General features: G+C 44.2%; 2 protein-coding genes across 2 annotated transcripts in view; both read left to right on the top strand.

The window, feature by feature from the left end:
* CDH13 (cadherin 13) overlaps positions 1-4,515 on the top strand; it is a 1,008,841-nt gene extending 1,004,326 nt beyond the window's left edge. The window contains exon 14 of the mRNA XM_045818585.1: positions 2,958-4,515. Within this exon, the coding sequence (XP_045674541.1) occupies positions 2,958-2,965 (8 nt within the window). The 3' untranslated portion in view covers positions 2,966-4,515. The remainder of the gene's footprint in view (positions 1-2,957) is intronic.
* An 8,192-nt stretch (positions 4,516-12,707) lies between these two features.
* On the top strand, positions 12,708-17,112 carry HSBP1 (heat shock factor binding protein 1). The gene is made up of 4 exons (XM_045819204.1): positions 12,708-12,860; positions 13,468-13,534; positions 14,623-14,743; positions 15,486-17,112. The coding sequence occupies exons 1-3, from the start codon at positions 12,816-12,818 to the stop codon at positions 14,739-14,741; spliced, it is 231 nt and encodes a 76-aa protein (XP_045675160.1). The 5' UTR covers positions 12,708-12,815; the 3' UTR covers positions 14,742-14,743; positions 15,486-17,112.
* The last annotated feature ends 707 nt before the right edge of the window (positions 17,113-17,819 follow it).

The following is a 17,819-nucleotide window of genomic DNA, read 5'->3' as shown; positions in this document are numbered from 1 at the left end:
AGCCAGACTCCTTGCAAGAATTCTGGAGTCTAGTAGAATCTATTTGGTGTTTCTGTAAAGCAGGAGTTGGCACATGGTCTGATGGCCACAGACACCCCACTCCCTGATTTTGTACAGAAAGTGTTACGGGAACCCGGCCACGCCCATTCATTTCCTTAGCACCTAAGGCTGCTTCCTCCTACCGTGGCAGAGCTGAATGGTTGCCACAGAGACCATGTGACCCACAAAGCCGGAAATAGTCGGCCCTTTACAGAAGAAGCGTGCCAACATCTTTAAAGTGTTGTTCATAAAATTGCAGTGATCACATCATACAACATGGGAAGAAAAAACAGGTTTTCTCCTCCCCTCAAATAAGGTTCTGATCAGACAGACTAACGTTAACCAAACACCCTGATGTTCTGTGGCCTTTCTGTCTATTTTCTTCCCCAGCCTGGTGATTTTATCCCACTTTATAGATGAGAAAACTCAGAGAGGTCCCATGTGGGTAAGCAGTGAAGCCCGCATTCACCATTAGACCACAAAACGACAATAAAAACCTCCCAGTTCCTTTTGATGCTGTAGACAGCTTCACTGCAACTGAGAACTGAACTGAGAGAGCTGCACTTCCCTCTTTGACATCTAAAAATAAAGGAGATGAAACTAATGACATTGAAAGTAATAAAAAATGTAAACGAAATTATCTTCACTGCCCATTTTGTTGTTTACATTCCGTGTTGATGACACTGAGGGACGGAGTCACTCTCCCCTTCCCCCCCACTGCCCCCCACCCCGACTGGCGTCTCCATCCGACTCTATCTGGGGGGCTACAGAGGGCTCTGTGTGGTATGATGCAGTCAAGTTCAAGGAAGAGTATCGCCCTACGGCCTTTTTATATGTTCTCTTAGGCTTAATTAATTAACAATGGCAAGAATTAGTACAGTTTGATGAGTTTTGGTGACTCTACACAATTGTACACACTACAATCAAAAAAGTCTCCTTGTACCCCTTTGCTATTGATTCCCTCCCCCAACCCAGACCCTCACTGATCTGCCTTCTTTAATTACAGTCTTGTCTTTCCTGGAATTTTCTATAAATGGAATCATATAATCCACAGTGCTGAGCATAGCATTGTTTTGTTTTTCTTTATTGTGCAATGTGTTATGAGCAGAGACAGGGCCTGGAGAAGCACCAAACCCAGGCGGAGCAGGTGGTCCCCTGCCTGGGGGTGGCCCCGAGTCGTGCTTTGCAGAGGAGCTGTGGCCCCTTAAAGTGGCTCGACTCCGGACTCCGTGGTCTTTGCATGCTCCTGCACAGGCGAAGCTGAGAGCTTTACATAAATTATGTAGATCATCTCATGCAATCAGTGTAACAGCTCTCAAAAGTAGAATCACTTACATTGTCATCTAAAATTGACTTAAAACAGGGATTGGTGACTTTCTAAATTAGTGGGTGTTATTCATCCAAAAGCTTTTCTTTTTTCTCAATGAACAACATTATTATTTTAAGTTCTTGGTGCCACACTGCAAAGTGTTTTTAAATAAAATTAGTGATGCCATTTAATGTTCTTTTCACATCCTTCTTCAAACGTGAGTGAATCTGCAGGATATAATTCACTGCAGCCAAGTAACCAGCGAGTGTAAGGGAACAGGGGCAAAGGCGATGACAACTTCAAGTGAGATGAAGGAATTACATGAGTTCCGAAGACTCCTCGCTGCAAAGGAGTTCACTTGTCCAGCAACAGAAAGGTCCCTGGCATTGCACATAACAACCAATAATTGCACCTAAATTAACTTCTTAATTTCCATGGCCCTTTCTTTTAAAACAGATTGAACCCTTAACCTTCTTAATATCACCTTGTTTGTACTTGAGTGACATTACAAAGACCTTGTATACAATTTAGAGATCCTGCTTTAAATTTTGCAAACAGATGGATGACAGGTTCAACCCCTAAAAGCAAGGGAGTGCACAGTAGATGGGTGAGTTTTAGGTACTGATCTGCCCCTTGACAGGTTTGGAATGAAAGGCCCAAGCTCTGCAGAGTGACCCATTATAGTTCCAGCAATCAGTTTATTCCAGCATGAACGGCACTTACATTACATCGTAGATTGACCTTTCCACACTTCTATTTCCTTGATAATAACAAAAGATTTGGTGGTACCAGTTCCCTGTACAAATTCAAGATATAATAATAATGAAGCAAAAATGTCAGAGACTGAACTATTTCCACTCCTGCTGTTATCGGGCAGAAGGAAGACCCTGAGCGGGAGTGCAACCTAGAGAATAATTGTCACTCTGGCAGCTTCAATAAACTCAGATAAGACAGTGCAGGCCATGAAGATGCTGAAGTTGCCATGAGCCAAATACAGGCAGCTTCTGGAAGCTGGAAAAGCCAAGGAAGTGGCCACTCCCCCAAGAGCCTCTGAAAGGAACACAGCTCTGCTAACACCTTGGTTTTAGCCCTGTAAGACCCATTTTGGACCTCTGACCTCCAGAGCTGTAAGAGAATAAATTTGGGTCATTTAAGCTGCTAAGTTTGTGGCCATTTATTACAGCAGCCTGAGGAAACTACTACACAGTGTCCAAAGAACCACCACTAGGTATCTTGCTTTTGTACATGACCATAAAAAACATCTGGGACAAGCATCAATCTCTAGTCTACCAAGTCAACCTGTTTGTAGAATAGCCATGCTCTGGGCTGACGTGCAAGAGACAGGCCTCCTTGGTAGCAGAGGAGATAGCACCGGGGATCTGGGATGAGATGTTTGGCACCATGCATTTTTGGAGAAGCCCAGCTTTTTAAGATATAGACCATTCTCCCTTCAAATGTTATGCTTAAGAAAAAAAAAATTTCGAAGGTAGTACAATGTTTATAAATGCATTTATTATAGCCTGCTAGTCATGTATCTAGTATCCAGCTGAACTGTTTTGAATGGAGTTGCAATATTCCTTGACTTAAATTCTGAATCTTTGCCATTCAGGTCTGTGAGAACTCCTGACATCTGAAGCTTGACTACCAAGTTTCCATAGCAACAGGAAAAAGAAAAAAAAAATCCAAATCTGAAGATTGCCGTTTACAGCTCTCGAACTTCACAACTAGGCCTCAATTGCTCCAGATTTTCACTTTCTTTGCAATTTCACTTAGTCTGTACTTCACCATTTTGACAACCTCTTCCTTTCTCCTTTAATTAATGGAATCTTCTGAATTTTCCCTGAGTGTTTAAAGATCATGGCATATAACATGACCTTCTGGGAGCAGGAACAATGACTACTTTTTCTGGTGTGTTGCCATGTCGCTAGTCAGCACTCCCCCACGCAGCTTTGTCTGTGGGTTAGTATTTGTGTACGTATGAGTATCTGTATGTGTGTCTACCCAGTATTTATAGAGAGAGACTAGACAGGAGGAGCCTAGTTTTGGTGCATCATTCTTCCTTGGGAGGCTAAACGAGAAGGGACAGAGCCGTGGCAGTGGACCTGCCCAGGGCCCCAGCCGCAAGCTAGGCACTAGCACAGACCACAGAGGGGACGCTTCTCCGACATCCATTCAGCCTGGGTGCTGCCACGACCAACAGGCAGCTCCACAGAGAGAGAGCGCAGAGACCGAAGTCCTTTCTCTTTAGTCTGCGGACTATAACCAGTTTCACTGCCACCATATGCTGTGATCAAAAGTGGTGAGGAGCAGAACGGGAAATTTTATCATCAAATGCAGAGAAAAGGGCTGAAATATTCCTTCTTGGGCATCTGCATGCATTTGTATGTGTCCAGAATCCACAGCCCTGCTGTGGATTTAGTTCCTACAGGCACGTGGGTCATGGCAGAGACTCTCTCCCTCCGATTTACGATAGCAAGTGTCATCACGGAGGTTGCACATGCATATGAAGAGGTTGGCAGGTACAGTGTGTATACATATATGCACCCACATGTATAGACATCTGCTTAGGCACATACACACCATTTGTTTCATATACATGCATAAAATAGAGTAAATACAGGTAGTACCCTTTTGTGTGAGTCGACTACAGTTGTTTGCAAACCTAAAAATAAAAAATGTTCATTATGTATAAAAAGTAATTGATTTTTATTCTGTGAGCATGTCCAAGTAAGAGGAAAGTTAGTGCTTGTACTAAGATTATCTTCTTGTTGATAAACTAAATGAACCATCAAAGCTCACACCAAATTTTTCTACCAGATAAAATTAGTGACAGCCTGTGGCTTTTTATTAGAGCTCGCCACAAACTAGGGTAAGGTAAGTGTCTTAGCATATTTTCATGCTGTTGCTTCCTAAAGGTTTTAACCACTCACACACACGCACAGACACGCACACACGCTTTCTCACGCAATCTCTGTCGGCATCTGTGCTTTTCAGTTCGCCTTCCGTGGGAAGTAGAAGTCATATGTTGTCCTTATTGTAGTAAAATTATGCAAATAGAGTTCCACATATTGTATTTGTTTCGGTAGTAAATCTTTTTGGAGCATATAGAATGCAGAGATTTTTTTTGCCATTAAAATAAATGGGTATTGGTGGTTAAAACTGCTGGACGACAGCTTTTCTCTGGTTTCTATGTTGTGTCGACTGTTGCTGATGCTGAGTCTTGTCTTTGTGCAAGTTCACACTTTTGACTGGCCAATGGGGCTTCCCCCGCACACCGTTGTTAGGTGAGTAGTCTAGGGCCAGAACCACCTGCTCACAGCCTGGGCAAGGCACTCATCTTATGCGCCATAATGAACGATTTCAGCAGTTCGCAGTCGGCTGTAAGATGACTGCATCCTTATGGAGAAGCAAGATCATCCTCAGTTTGATGACTGTGTGACACATAGTCACAGCCATCGGCCTATAGTCCTGGGACATGGATATGTTTTCTCTCCAACAATTCCTGTCGCTCGGTCAGGAGATGCCACACCCTGAATATAACCTAATGGTTCTCCACGAGCGCATGGAGGAGGCCTAGGGATGGGGGACCTGAGCCTGCACATTTACACTTGACAGGCTTTCCTCTTCTGGCTTGATAGGACACAGCCTCCTGTCTCCCTGGTGGACCTCGATCCCCTCTTCCCGAAAGGCAGGGGGAGAATGGCCACCCTGGAACAAACTGAGGACCATCCTCAGATGGCCCAGGGGCTTGGCATCCTGACCCACAGGCCAACTAATTGATAATCCCAAATCTCACCCTCCCTCATGAACCCAGGCCATCCCTGGGAGAAATACAGATGTCAAGTGGCCCACTCACTCAAGTAACCAGGCAGACTTCTCCTTTTCCTTCAAGCCAGTAGGCTCTCTGTTCACAAATGGGTACTTCTATCTTGAAAGAGAGAAATCAAGCCAGTGGATTAATTTAGCTTAGAACACAGAAAAATAGGAGTAAAGTGCGTACTTCATTAACAAGTAGCATATGCCTTAATTTCCCTTATTTAAGTATACGTCCTGCCCCCAAGTTCTTATCAGGACAGAGATATTTCTATTGTGTTATTCTTTTTAACACTTTTTCACACACACACACACACACACACACAAAGACCAATTCTTTGAAGCCAAAGTGATAGCATTTTCTGAATTATAGGATGTTTTTAAGTTGCCGGAATGCATTTACCTTTTTTATTGAAAGCAAAAGTATAATCAAAACATTATGTCATTATTATCAATGCATTTACTTTTAGTACAGTTATTGAAAAAAAAAAAAGAAGCCAAGTAAGAGCCAGAAATTGCTGTTCCCAAGGGCTGAGCACAACACTGGGAATTTTATTTCTGTTGAGTGAAGAGTCACCCCTTCTTCACTTTTTCATTAACACATCAACCACATTAGTTCATTAAAGTGTACATTTTCCCATTTTGCATATGACGAATTATTTCAGAAAATTTGTTTTAACAAGAACATGCAAACATTTTCTACTTTTGATCAAAGTTACCTTAATACTGCCAGTTCTCTCCAAACAAACATCATTTCAGATAAGTGCACCTGCCATGACTTTCGGCCAACACCTGCAACTCTGAACATCACAACAAAACAAATTCAGCTAAACTTCATGTAGGTGGCAAATAAGACTTCGATTCTTAAAAAGTACTTTTAGAAATTCTGGCAACTTATCCCAGAATTTCAAAATGTCATTTTTAATCTTCTGTTAAATGAAATAAGCATCTATACCAAACCTTGAAATAGATCAGATTGCATTTTATCCAATGTGGCAACTAAAGAATTACTAACAAGACCATGCCTGGTGCCGGGTTTGGTGTAATTGTACCAGGACACAGACTATCCAGGCAATTCTGAAGAAGAGTCTACAGTTGTCCTGGTGTGTATGAACAAAGTACAAAAATGCAATTAATGATGATGGTGATGATGGTGATGATGATGGTTTACATTTACTAATTGCTTATTATGGTACCCACACCGTGCAAAATCCTTTATACCCATTAACTCACTGAATCCTTACAATAGTGCTGTGAGGCAAGTACTATTCTCTTCTCCAGCTCACAGACAGAGAAAGCTGAGGCTCAGGCAAATCACAGGGCTCGCCCAAGGTAAGTGGCCTTTAGACCTAGAACCCAGGGCCACGCTGTTCCCACTCTAGCACCCTGCCACTGCCAACTCTGCAGCCAAAACAAGCCACGTGTCTGCTCCAGACCAGGAGCTCCCCTCTGAACCCCCAATTAGCGTGGCCAACTTAACAAACTTTCTGCATTCTCTTAATTCTAAGAACATTCTGTTAAGAGCTGTTGACACTACTCTAAATTAATATTGGAAGCATAAAAATTTTTCCTATACAATATATTATAATTTTCTTCACTATTTCCTCCCTTCCCTTCTGTGGCTTGTGAGCAGGTACATGAGGAGCCTCTACCAGATTAACTAGATACCTCAGTTACCCAAAAGAACATTCATGTCCTCCCAAGAACCAGTCACCGCCATGCCAACCAAGGGGAGGGCAAACTGAGGGAGAAAATGGGCTGAGACCGAGATCCGTACTGTGCTCAGCTGGAGACAAATTCCAAAGGATCTTCAAGCAGTTTCTGAGTCTGTAAGCAGAGCATGTTAATCTATCCATGTGTAGTTCACTTAGGCATGAATCGACAGGTAAGCCACACCAAGAGAAAGGTGAGCACTGAGGGAGAGTGAACCACCTATTCTACTTAACTACTAAATAATAATAATAACAATAACAATAATCTAATAATCTGACTACACCTTTCACAAAGGTGCTGGATCCCATCTTCTTATCTGGCTGTTGAGGTTTGTCTCCGAATCTGATGATAATAGGCTTTTATAATTATTCATCTAAAGCAATTGACAGTTCTTGTGCTATGTAAAATGTGTTACTCTTATTATAGTTCCTATCATTCATGGATCAGCCCACTACTGAAAAAAATTCTGTAGCATTGACTGTGTTTATATAAAAGCATATACAAAATGTACAGAGACAGAAAGAATGGCAGGAATGAATGTGTAAACAAGGATTTCAGGTGAGATCTTTAATTCCATAAGTGAAGTCTATAATTTAAGCAGAAATAATTTAGATAGTCATCAGAGTCAGTAGGCAGAAAAGCGTCTTCCTGTCACTCGTGCTGCATCACTACCATTGCATGCACGGTTGGAGGGCTGCTGAGCTCGGTAAGAGCTTGAACCGTCTGACGCGGCTCCTCAGTGCCAGTGGCGAAGCAGTGGGTGTGGCTGGACGGCAGTGGTTTCCACTGCGAAGCTCTGAACCTTTGAGAAAGGAGCTCAGAGGAGCACTATTAGTATATGCTGACATTTTCCATTTTCTACTACTTTTTTAAAGATGTTTCTTTAGAAAGTACGGAAGTCATTTTCTATCCATTCAGACTGTTAAAGAGCTGAAACTGAAGGCCGTGTGGGAGAAACCAGGTGTTGTCACGCACACCTCAACACCGGGATGGCGTTCAGTGTCAACGCCCAGATGAAGCATCACTACCCCAAGATAAAAATATTCAGAAGTTTTAAATAAATTGTTCCATAAACACGCAAAAGGGATGAAAGTTTGTCATTTGGAAAACACTGAATTCTATTGCAGATGCAGTTCCTTTGAGCCCTAGTTGCTGAATTGCCTAAAGTTTCTGAGCTGTAAATTAACATTTGCTTTATTCTGTAGTTGCAAAGAAATTTGTCACTTGTTTGTACAATATTCAAATAAAGGTTATGTGGGATTTTAATGTGTGTACTTGGTCTCAGGCCATCGTTAGTGCAGTTGAAACACAGCAACGAAGTGAGCAAAGGGCTACTTGTTTTCACACGGTGCTCTGGTCGGCCTCCGGTGTCCAAGCACCAAGACCAAAACCATGTGCTGCCTGCTTAATAATGAACTATTTTCCTTCCTTCTTTCATAACAGTCCAATCCCTCTGATGTAGGGGGGAAAGCAGAGAGATGCCAGATTAGAATAGATTACACAGAGAGATCATAAATTGGTTGATGATAGATTGATTGATGATAGCTTGATCGACAGATTGATGATAGATAAGTAGATAGATTAACTGATGATAGATTGCTTGATGATAGATTGACAATAAATAAATAGATTATAGGTAGATGATACATTGACGGTAGATGATTGATAGAGGATAAGTAGATGATTGATGACAGATCAGATGAGAGACTGATGGTAGATGATGATAGATAGGTAGGTAGATAGAGAAGATAGACAGCAAGATTCCTCTAGTGAGAGCCCTAAAAAGAAAGGGGAGGTGCTACTGCAGTCACACCTCAGTGCTCGTTGGCTCCAGAACTTGTCAAACCCTGTGCCTGTTGCATTTTGATGAGAAAATGTCTCAGCACTCCGCACTTGCTCTGGACTCATCCCACTTGCTAGACTGAGGATGAGTCACGACTCCGCCCCCCCAGAGAAAATGCTTCATCACTCTCACTTGTTTGGTACTCGTCAGTTTCGGCACTCACCACGGGTTTCCGGAAGGAATTAACGGGGAGTACTGAGGTAGCACCGTATTCAGTAAGTGCCTCCTATGAGCCAGATGTTTTACACATTTATATTATGGGTTTGAAGAGACAGAAAAGGTTTAAAGTGTCCACTAAGGGCTGGGAGCAAGCACAGCCCAGGCCACTAGAAGGATGAGGCACCATATCCTACAACTGCTGTAGCGCCACGCCCGCAGGTGTGTGACTCTCGGCAGCAACCTGGGAGAAAACCGGGAGAACCGCAGCTCACAACCAGGTTGGGTCCTAGCAGAGCTGAGGCCCAACCAGGGCCTCCCTGAGGTACAACCAGGGAAAGGACGAATTAAAAGTTTTCTAAGGCCCAGCGATGGACATTCCTCCTCCGTTTATGCAGGGTAAACACACACAGACATCTCAGTGCAGTGTAGACACACAGGTGCATTACCACCTTCCTTAGCATGGATCTGGGGAAGGAAGCGTGTGGAGAGAACAGCCCTGCCAAAGAACAATGATAAAAGTACCCCATTAAGCTAATGTAAAACCAAACCATCTTGAAAGGGAAAAAAGAGAATTACTTCAGTTATGCAGTTAGTCTAGGAGGAGCTATTTAAAAAATGCTAAGGGAAGGTAAGACCACTGTGACACTTAAAGGTTTAAAATGAGGGTTGTTCAAAACCAAAGTTTTAAAGGTTAATTACTAGTGCCTTACACATGATACAGTAGTTTTGTTAATGGAACAATGTTCAGTTAGGTTCAGTGTGTCAACCCTACAAAGTGTATCGGCCATGACTACAAATTAGTGAAGCTTTTGCGGACAGCAGCAGTTTCAGAGACCCTGGTCTCTGTGCAGAGAGAACATGCACTGCTTTTCTAAGTGCAGGAAAAGAGTATCCGACAAAAATGTGCCATTTGTCTACTGTTTATGTAAAGAAAATTTCAATTTGGATAAAAAGCCTTCAAATCTCCTTCCAGAAATACACACACACACACACACACACACACACACACCCGCCAGCCTTCATGCTAATTCATGTTCTGTGCTACTCACAACCATCAGCCGGATGTGGCTAGAAATCTGAGTGTGGGCAGCCAGGCTTCTGTGCTAGGCATGGTAGCTCCAGGGCTTGGGGTCCAAAGTGAAAAGGCCTGAAATCCCACCCAGGACTGACTACTTACTAGCTAACTAATTCTGGAGCTTCATGCCAACACTTTATAAAATACCAGGTATGGTACAAATGTGAGGTGGTATGATTTTGCTGTTATGGGTTGAACTGTGTGTCCCCACCCCTCAAAAAAGACACGTTGAAGTCCTAACTCCCAGAACTTCAGAATGCGGCCTTATTTGGAACAGGGTCTTTGCAGATATAAATAATTTGAGTAAGATCATATTGGAATAGACTGAGCCCCTACTCCATAGGAAGAAGTGAGGACACACACAGGTCAAAGGCCATGGAAAGATGGAAGTGGAGATTAGAGTGATACTAGCTAAGTAACACCTACAAGCTAAGGAACATCAGGAATTGCCAGCAGCCACCCTGACTGGGTGGCTCAGTTGTTGGAACATCATCACATACACCAAAAGGGTCCGGGTTCAATCCCGGGTCAGGGCACATACCTGGGCTGCAGGTTTGATCCCTGGTCAGGACTCATATGGGAAGCAACTGGCCAATGTTTCTTCTCTCTCTCTCTCTCTCTCTCTCATTTCCCCCTTATCTCTCTCTCTCTCCCTTTCTCTGTCTCTAAAATCAATAAACATATCCTCGGATGAGGATTATAAATTTAAAAAGTTAGCATTGCCAGCAGCCACCAGAGGCTGGGAGAGAGGCACAGAACAGATTCTCCTCAAACTCCGCAGAAGGAACCAACCCCCCTGACACCTTAATCTCAGACTTCTGGCCACCAGAACCCTGAGACAATAAATTTCTCGTTTTAAGTTGAGCAGTTTGTGGCACTTTGTTACAGCAGCCCTAAGAATCTCATACACTATCCTTCAATCTCAATAAGTACAGAGGAAAATCCTCAAGAAAAGGCCCAAGGGAAAATAAATTCATACGTGAAGAACAAACAAGCAGAATTCTAGGCAATATCTCTAGATCCCTCTAAAGCCAGTGGTTCTCTACTCAGGGTGACCCCCATCCCACCCACCCACCCCAGGAGACACTTGATGGTGTCTGGAGATATTTTTGGTTGTCACAGCTGGGTGGAGGTGATGCTATTGGCATCTCCTGGATATAAGTCAGAGAAGCAACTAAACATCCTACAATACACAGGGCACCCCACACCCCCACAACAACAAAGCATTAGCTGACCCAAAATTCCAGTGGCACCACTGCTGAGCAACCCTGCTCTAAACTGAGACAACTCAGAGAATTCTAGAATGACAGAAAAAGGAGAAGGTAGAGTCAGAAAGTCCTGGGCTCAAGTCCTATCTCTTACTCCCTAGTCTCACTGCCTGGTTTAAGGTTTCAGCCCCCAAAATTATATAATGGTGATAATTGTATCAGAGGATTCTTCTGAGGATTAAGTTAAAACACTGAGAGATGTTTATTTTAAGTGATCAGATAAAGCACTAACCAAACACCAGTTAACAACAACTAATTATAAAGAGCTGAGTCCCTTTGGGATAGAAAGGAAGATGGGGTGGGGTGCAAAGAGGGGACACAGGTGAGGGAGGTGAAGTTGAGGTCAGGGAGTGAAGTTGGGAGAAGAGAGTTGAGTCTTCTGCCCTCGTGGCCAACCCCCATTTAAATTTCCTGAGCGTTACAGACACTGGTGGGTTCCCTTACAGCCTCTCTGCAGCCAAAATCAAGCTGGAATCCGGCCAAAATACAGTCCTTAAATGATAAGGACTGTATCTCCTACCCCTAGCCAATGAGACCCACTTTGGAGGCCACCTGTGAGGCTGGCACTTGAGGTTCCCAACTCAGCAGCGCCCCTCCTTAACCAAATCCAGTCTCTTAAACCGCCCACTGCTCACTCTGTAACCAAACCAAAACCCTTCCCCGCCCCCCTTCCTCAGCAGCGGTGGACATCATGTTGAATGAAAGAAGTCATGCACTAAGAAGGCCTTACTGTCCGATTCCATTTATATGAAGTTAAAATACTGGCAAAATGAACCAATTGTGTTCAAAGTCAGTTCATTGGTCACCCTCGTGGGTGGATGGGAATGAAAGGAAAGGGACTGAAGGGTTTCCAGGGGATTGGCCATGTTTCTTGACTTGGGGTCGGGGGGAGGTGTGTTATAAGAGAGTGTGGGCTTTGCGAAAAGTAGTTTAGGATCTCTGCACCAACCAGAAGGTGTTTTATAATTCAATTAAAAGCAAAAACCAACCTGCCCCACTGCACCAGCACGTCCACTCACCCCTCGTGGGGAGAAGGAAAAACACTGCGGTCAAGGGCGTAGCCAGGCCCTCGGCTGGGCAGCTGGGTGCATGATGGTTTCAACCCTCACGCCTGGTACCTTCAGCGTACCCCAGGTGTTCGTGGGGTTTTGTTGGAAGGCAAACGGCAGCACAGGCCTGAACTTGACACCTCACAGGTACCTAGCAAGTGCGTTTCAACAGGGCCAAAAACAACCAGTGCAATCTTTAATGACATCCAGGGAAGAGGTGAAAACAACCCCTTTAACTGAGGACCCCATGGCCTCGCTTCGCTTTTTCCACCAGTACTGACTGCGGGGCGTGGCTAGGGGCGTGGCTAGGGCGAGCGGGGGCGGGGGGAGGTGCTGAGTGCAGAGGAGAGGCGGGGCCTCGCTCGGACGCACGCGCAAGACCGCAGGCCTCGTCGGCGCGTGACACCAACTACAGCTCCCACAACACCCCGCGGTCGCGCGACTGTCATCTGTCGTCGCGAGAAGAAGCCGCTGGGGGCGTCTGCGCTGACAAACGGAAGTGTTGGTGACGGTCTGAGATATCACCGCCAAACTGGGAACCGGGGAGATGGCCGAGACTGACCCCAAGACCGTGCAGGATCTCACCTCGGTGGTAAGGGTGGTCTGTGTGGGCCCGAGGCCGTGGCATCCCGGGGCGGCGCAGGCAAGGCTCGCGGACCCGGGCGTCTCCTCCGCGGCCGCGGGGGGCCTGGTCTCAGGAGGCCGAGTTTCTAAAGGCTTCGCCTGCCGAGGCCTCCGGCCACCTTTATCCCCACCCTCCCGGGCCGCTGGGTGTGGGCCCCTGCGCCTGCTGACGTCCGCAGGTTTGTTAACCCCCACTCACCTGTTCCTGAGCCGCACCCCTGGGTGACCCCCTGGTCCCCGCCAGCTTCTAGCCCACACCCCTCAGCTCGCCGCGCAGCCCATCCTTCAGCGCCTCCCTCACACCCTGATGCCTCCAAGCCCTCAAAAACTACCAAAAGACCCAACCAATTTTGGATGGTAGCGGGGCCCAAACGGGGAGGGCTTCACCGACCCATCAGCCTAATTTGACAGATGAAGAAACCAACCGGGAGAGCGAAATGCCATGTTGAAGCCCAAGAGGCTGAGTTGGAGCTGGAACCCAGGATCCTGGACTCCCTCTGGGACCAGGGCTCCTCTCCTCATCCCGTGGCGGTGTCTCACGGTGAGAGTGGGTGTTTCGTTTTGTTGGTTCATAGGTGCAGACACTCCTGCAACAGATGCAAGATAAGTTTCAGACCATGTCCGACCAGATCATTGGAAGAAATATCCTTTGAATTTGTAGTCAGCCTCTAATGGGTGTTTGCATCCTACTTTCTCGGTAGTGGTGTCAATGAATGGATGGTGTTCGGGCCAACTTCAGCCAGTCATTTACCAAATTTTTTACTGAGCATGATGTACCGTACTTTACCCTGTATAATGCGCACTTTTTCGCCCAGATTTTTTAGCGAAAATAAGGGTGCACATTATACATGAGGAGTACAAATTCTGTATCTATATAAATGTTTTTAATTATTTTATTTGTGCTTATGCATTAAGAGTGTAATTCTAGAAAACTATAATGCTATCCATATGCAAAATAACACCCTAGAATATGATAATTGGTTTCCTTGGACTTTTTAAATTGAATTAAAAAATTAAAACCAAAGATGTTTTTCCTGAATGTTTAGACAAAAAACCTGAGTGCTCATCATACAGGGGAGCACACAATACACAGCAAAATATGAGGGTACTTTTCTTGAGAAGTACCGTGTGAAGAGCTGGGGACACAGCTGAGCTAGACACCAGCCTCAGGGAATTGACAGTCTATCATAATCATGCCTCATATGATGGACTGTTGACCGCGAGCCGAACATTTTATGTGTATCTTTCCTCTGATCACCTGATGAAAGGGTTGTAGTGTTCCTTTTATTTAGCAGACAAAAAACAGAAGCCTAGAAAAGTAAAACAACTTGCCCACATCCCATCACTAGTGAAGGATAGAGCTGGGATTCATTCCTTCCCCAAGACCCCTGTGCTCTTAACTGCCAGCTTACAGCTGTGCCCTGCTCAATGACTCAGATACGTTCTGAGAAATGTGTCCTTGAATGATGTCATCCTCATGCAGACTATGACAGTGTGTTACAGAAACCTAGAAGGAGTGGCCTGCTACACGCCCAGGCTATCTGATATACCACTGTCATGTATTTGGTCCACTGTCGACGGAAATGTCACTGTGCAACACATGGCTGTCCAAAGGGAATGGGAAAACCAGTTTCACTAAGACAGGTGTGTTTAAGGCCATACTCTACAGGCCCTGGAAGAAAAGGCTAGGCATGGGAGGTGATGATGTGCTTCGTCTTTAACTTCACCACTTGATGATATGAGTAGTCGCATTGATGACCTGGAGAAAAACATCGCAGACCTCATGACGCAGGCCGGGGTGGAAGAGCTGGAAGGGGAGAACAAGATACCTGCCACACAGAAGAGCTGAAGGTGAGGGGAGGGCAGGGTGAGTGTGGCGTGTCCCCCGTTTTTATTCATTAGACCTGTGTCCCCATTATCCTTTTGGTGAGGATTTTGAAACTTCTTTTTCTCCCATACCATTTTTAGTACTTTCATTCTCAATAAAAATAGAGTTTACTGAGAATTTTTAAGTAACTACAGTACCAAGCAGAATATATAGTAAAAGACACCATATATTTTTTAAAAAATTTTTGGGCATGTCCTCGCTGGACCAAATTATAAGTTATAATGAAATACAAGTTGCTTTTCAAAGTACAAGAAAATAAATAGAGGTTTGAGAGATAAAAGCCTTACATTTGCTGTTATCTTAACAATAGATTGGGTTGATTCTCTGTGTGAGTAAATCACATGGTGGTTTTGTGTGGGTGGTCATCTGTATTCCTATATAGAGAGGATTTCGAAAATGTCCCACCAGTCTGAGAAGCTTCTTGTATCTCAAAAATCCTTCAAGTGAATGAGAACATCCTCTTGAGAATTGAAGACTTGGAGTTACAGGCATGATACAAAGAAAGGCGTAGGAGGAGGAAATGGATTCAGAAGTTTCTTTAATAAAAGATTTCCAATTAAATGTATTTCTGCTAGAATGTTGTGCACAGAAAATAAGTTTAGTTCAATAGGGGGTTCTGAAAGGGTTTTTACTTGATAATTCTAAGTATCATTATTTGTCCTCCTACAATGAATAACGTGTTGATGGTTTTTCCTTTTTCAATAGGTTGCTAATTTACACTGAAATCCGGAACATTGGTTTTACAAGCCAGGAGAAGACCAAATGGCTCTTTGCAACTAATTACTATGTGTAGACAGGTTTGATATTGTAAAGTGTGCGTTCTTCTCATCACATACTATATAGTTAGTTGATAGAGTGATCCCACCCCGTTTCTCAAACTTGATAACTTCACATCTTGGATCTTGGTCAGCTGTGCTATTAAATATTAAACACTAAAACTTTGGCGGTTCCTACATAAAATTGTCAAAATTTTTAGTGTATTTTTGTGAAATCATTTTTCTTCTATCAGTTCTTTTGTAGTAGTTGCTGTTTGATAAACGTTGCTGTGTAATTTTTTTCCTATTAGACATACAGTATGTTATTCTGTTATAATTAGACTTCGTGAAGTAAGACACTTGTTGAGTTTGGGGTTCTTTAATTGTGCACAGAGTGACTGTTGAACTAACACCAAACAGTATGTTGGTGGTCCTTTCGAATGGTTAAAGACATTTAAAATTGTTTATTGAGAAATGCCTGGCACTGCTCTGTTGCCAAAACTCGAACTTAGATTTTGTGTCTAAGTCTTGGAAGTCAGATGCTAGAGTAATGAATAGTGACCACTGCCCCTTTGCTGTGAGAATTTTTAAATATGAAAGACAACAGAATTGCCTGATGTAATGAGGCATTCATTAGTTAGAGTTCTGCATGAGATCTGAATACTTGAGTAGGACCTTCTTACATTGTTCATCTACAATAGTTACCATATAAAATCTGGCAGGATTTTAAAACTCAGTTACTCCATTTTTTCTTTGAGCTCCTGATTGACTGGAAAAAGAAACAGAAAAGGAAAAGAAACAATATTAACTCCAGACCAGTTGCTTCCCTAGAAAATTATAAAGGACTTGTAGTAGGCTCAAGTTTTTTAAGAAATACTGTTTCCTTAAACTATTTCTTACCTACATTCTTGCAGAGTAATGGCTTTATTATTGATCTTAGAAGCCAGGGATTGTAACTCTGCTGCTCACAAATGTACTGTCAGGACTGCTAAGCCTAGAGGCCAGGGTTGGCTGGGAAGGAAATCCCAGCCGAGACTGACTCAGCAAAGTGATTTTGCACAGAAAAAAAAATGAAAAAGTTAAGGCACAGTATAGTGCCTCATGGAGGAGAACCCTTCACGAACACAGTTTGATTTTCTAAAATTTTTCTATATAACCAGTCTTGATTGTTTATATTACAAATATATAATAATATTAAGAACTAATTTTTCCTATTTATAAATTATATGGAGAACATCAAGGAGCACATTTCTTCTGTGATAAAATGGATTAACCCCTATTATTACCCAGCTGCGAAAACTCCTTTGATGGGCCAGTAGGTTGTGCTGCAAAGTTTAGCCCTGAAAGCCCGAGAGCCTCCTGGACTCCAGCCGCGCAGCCGCAGCCGGCACCTCCTGTGTGCAGGGTGTCTGCGAGCCTGAGCCTCCGACAGGGCGACTGGAGGTGGTGCGGGGGGGAGGCTGGTCAGGACTGAGGGAGGGGCTGGCTTCCTTGAGTGCTGGAAAGGCCCCTGAGGCACACTCCCCCGACCAAAAAGTTCTGCCATGAATAAAGGTGCCTGAAATCCTGCTATTGAAGCTTCCTGTGTGTCAGAAGTGATTTGTTTGGTTTTCCACATTTTCGGATTGAAACACACGCACCATTTAGATGATAAGCTGAAACCTCTGGGAGGATAACCAGAGGTGACATGGGGAAGGGAGGTGCGGGTGGGGGCCGCGCCTCGAGGAGCCTCGGTGACTGTCGGGTTGCCCGGACGGGTGTCCAAGGAGAGCTAATGTTTTACGTGTTCAAGAGGAAACCTTTTCTAAGCATGTGCCCCAGGACACTCGTCCTGGGGAAGTTCCAGAAAATAAGGGTTTATGGTCACTTGGGCTTAGAAAATTTGCCTTGCGCTGTATTCCCTTCATGAAAATCCACAGTACAAATTAGCATGTTGAAGGCTTTGAGGTCCCAGAGCAGAAAAATGTGATTTCTTTTTCTCACCTGCCAGTTTCCAAGTTATTTGACCAAGGATCATTTTTTATACTTAGCACCTAATTAACATTTCACTGAACCAGTGCAGTGTAAAAGACCGCACACACGGGGAGATGGCCTTCAAAGGGATCCAGTCGAGCTTGGGCTCCGTTCATAAATGAGCACCCGCGCTGCTGCACGCTGGACCCACTTTCCAGGCAAAGCTCCGTCTCTTACAAAACAGGCTTTGTGACCCTGGTGAGGCCTTCCCATGTGCCCAGGTGGGGGGCTGGACTCCACTCTTACCACAGTTTGAAGTGAGAAGTGCCTC

Source organism: Phyllostomus hastatus, unplaced genomic scaffold (assembly GCF_019186645.2).
Source record: "Phyllostomus hastatus isolate PE091 unplaced genomic scaffold, TTU_PhHast_1.1 phas_scaffold_345, whole genome shotgun sequence".
NCBI classification, from domain to species: Eukaryota; Metazoa; Chordata; class Mammalia; order Chiroptera; family Phyllostomidae; genus Phyllostomus; species Phyllostomus hastatus.
Note: the sequence above shows the minus strand (reverse complement) of the source record. Positions and strands in the feature narration are given on the sequence as shown.

Bases quoted from the DNA above. Each gene is read 5' to 3' on its own strand.
- HSBP1 (XM_045819204.1), top strand. From the start codon at position 12,816: ATGGCCGAGACTGACCCCAAGACCGTGCAGGATCTCACCTCGGTG. The intron at 12,861-13,467 runs GTAAGGGTGGTC...GTTGGTTCATAG, and splicing joins TGCAGGATCTCACCTCGGTG to GTGCAGACACTCCTGCAACA. The intron at 13,535-14,622 runs ATATCCTTTGAA...TAACTTCACCAC, and splicing joins CGACCAGATCATTGGAAGAA to TTGATGATATGAGTAGTCGC.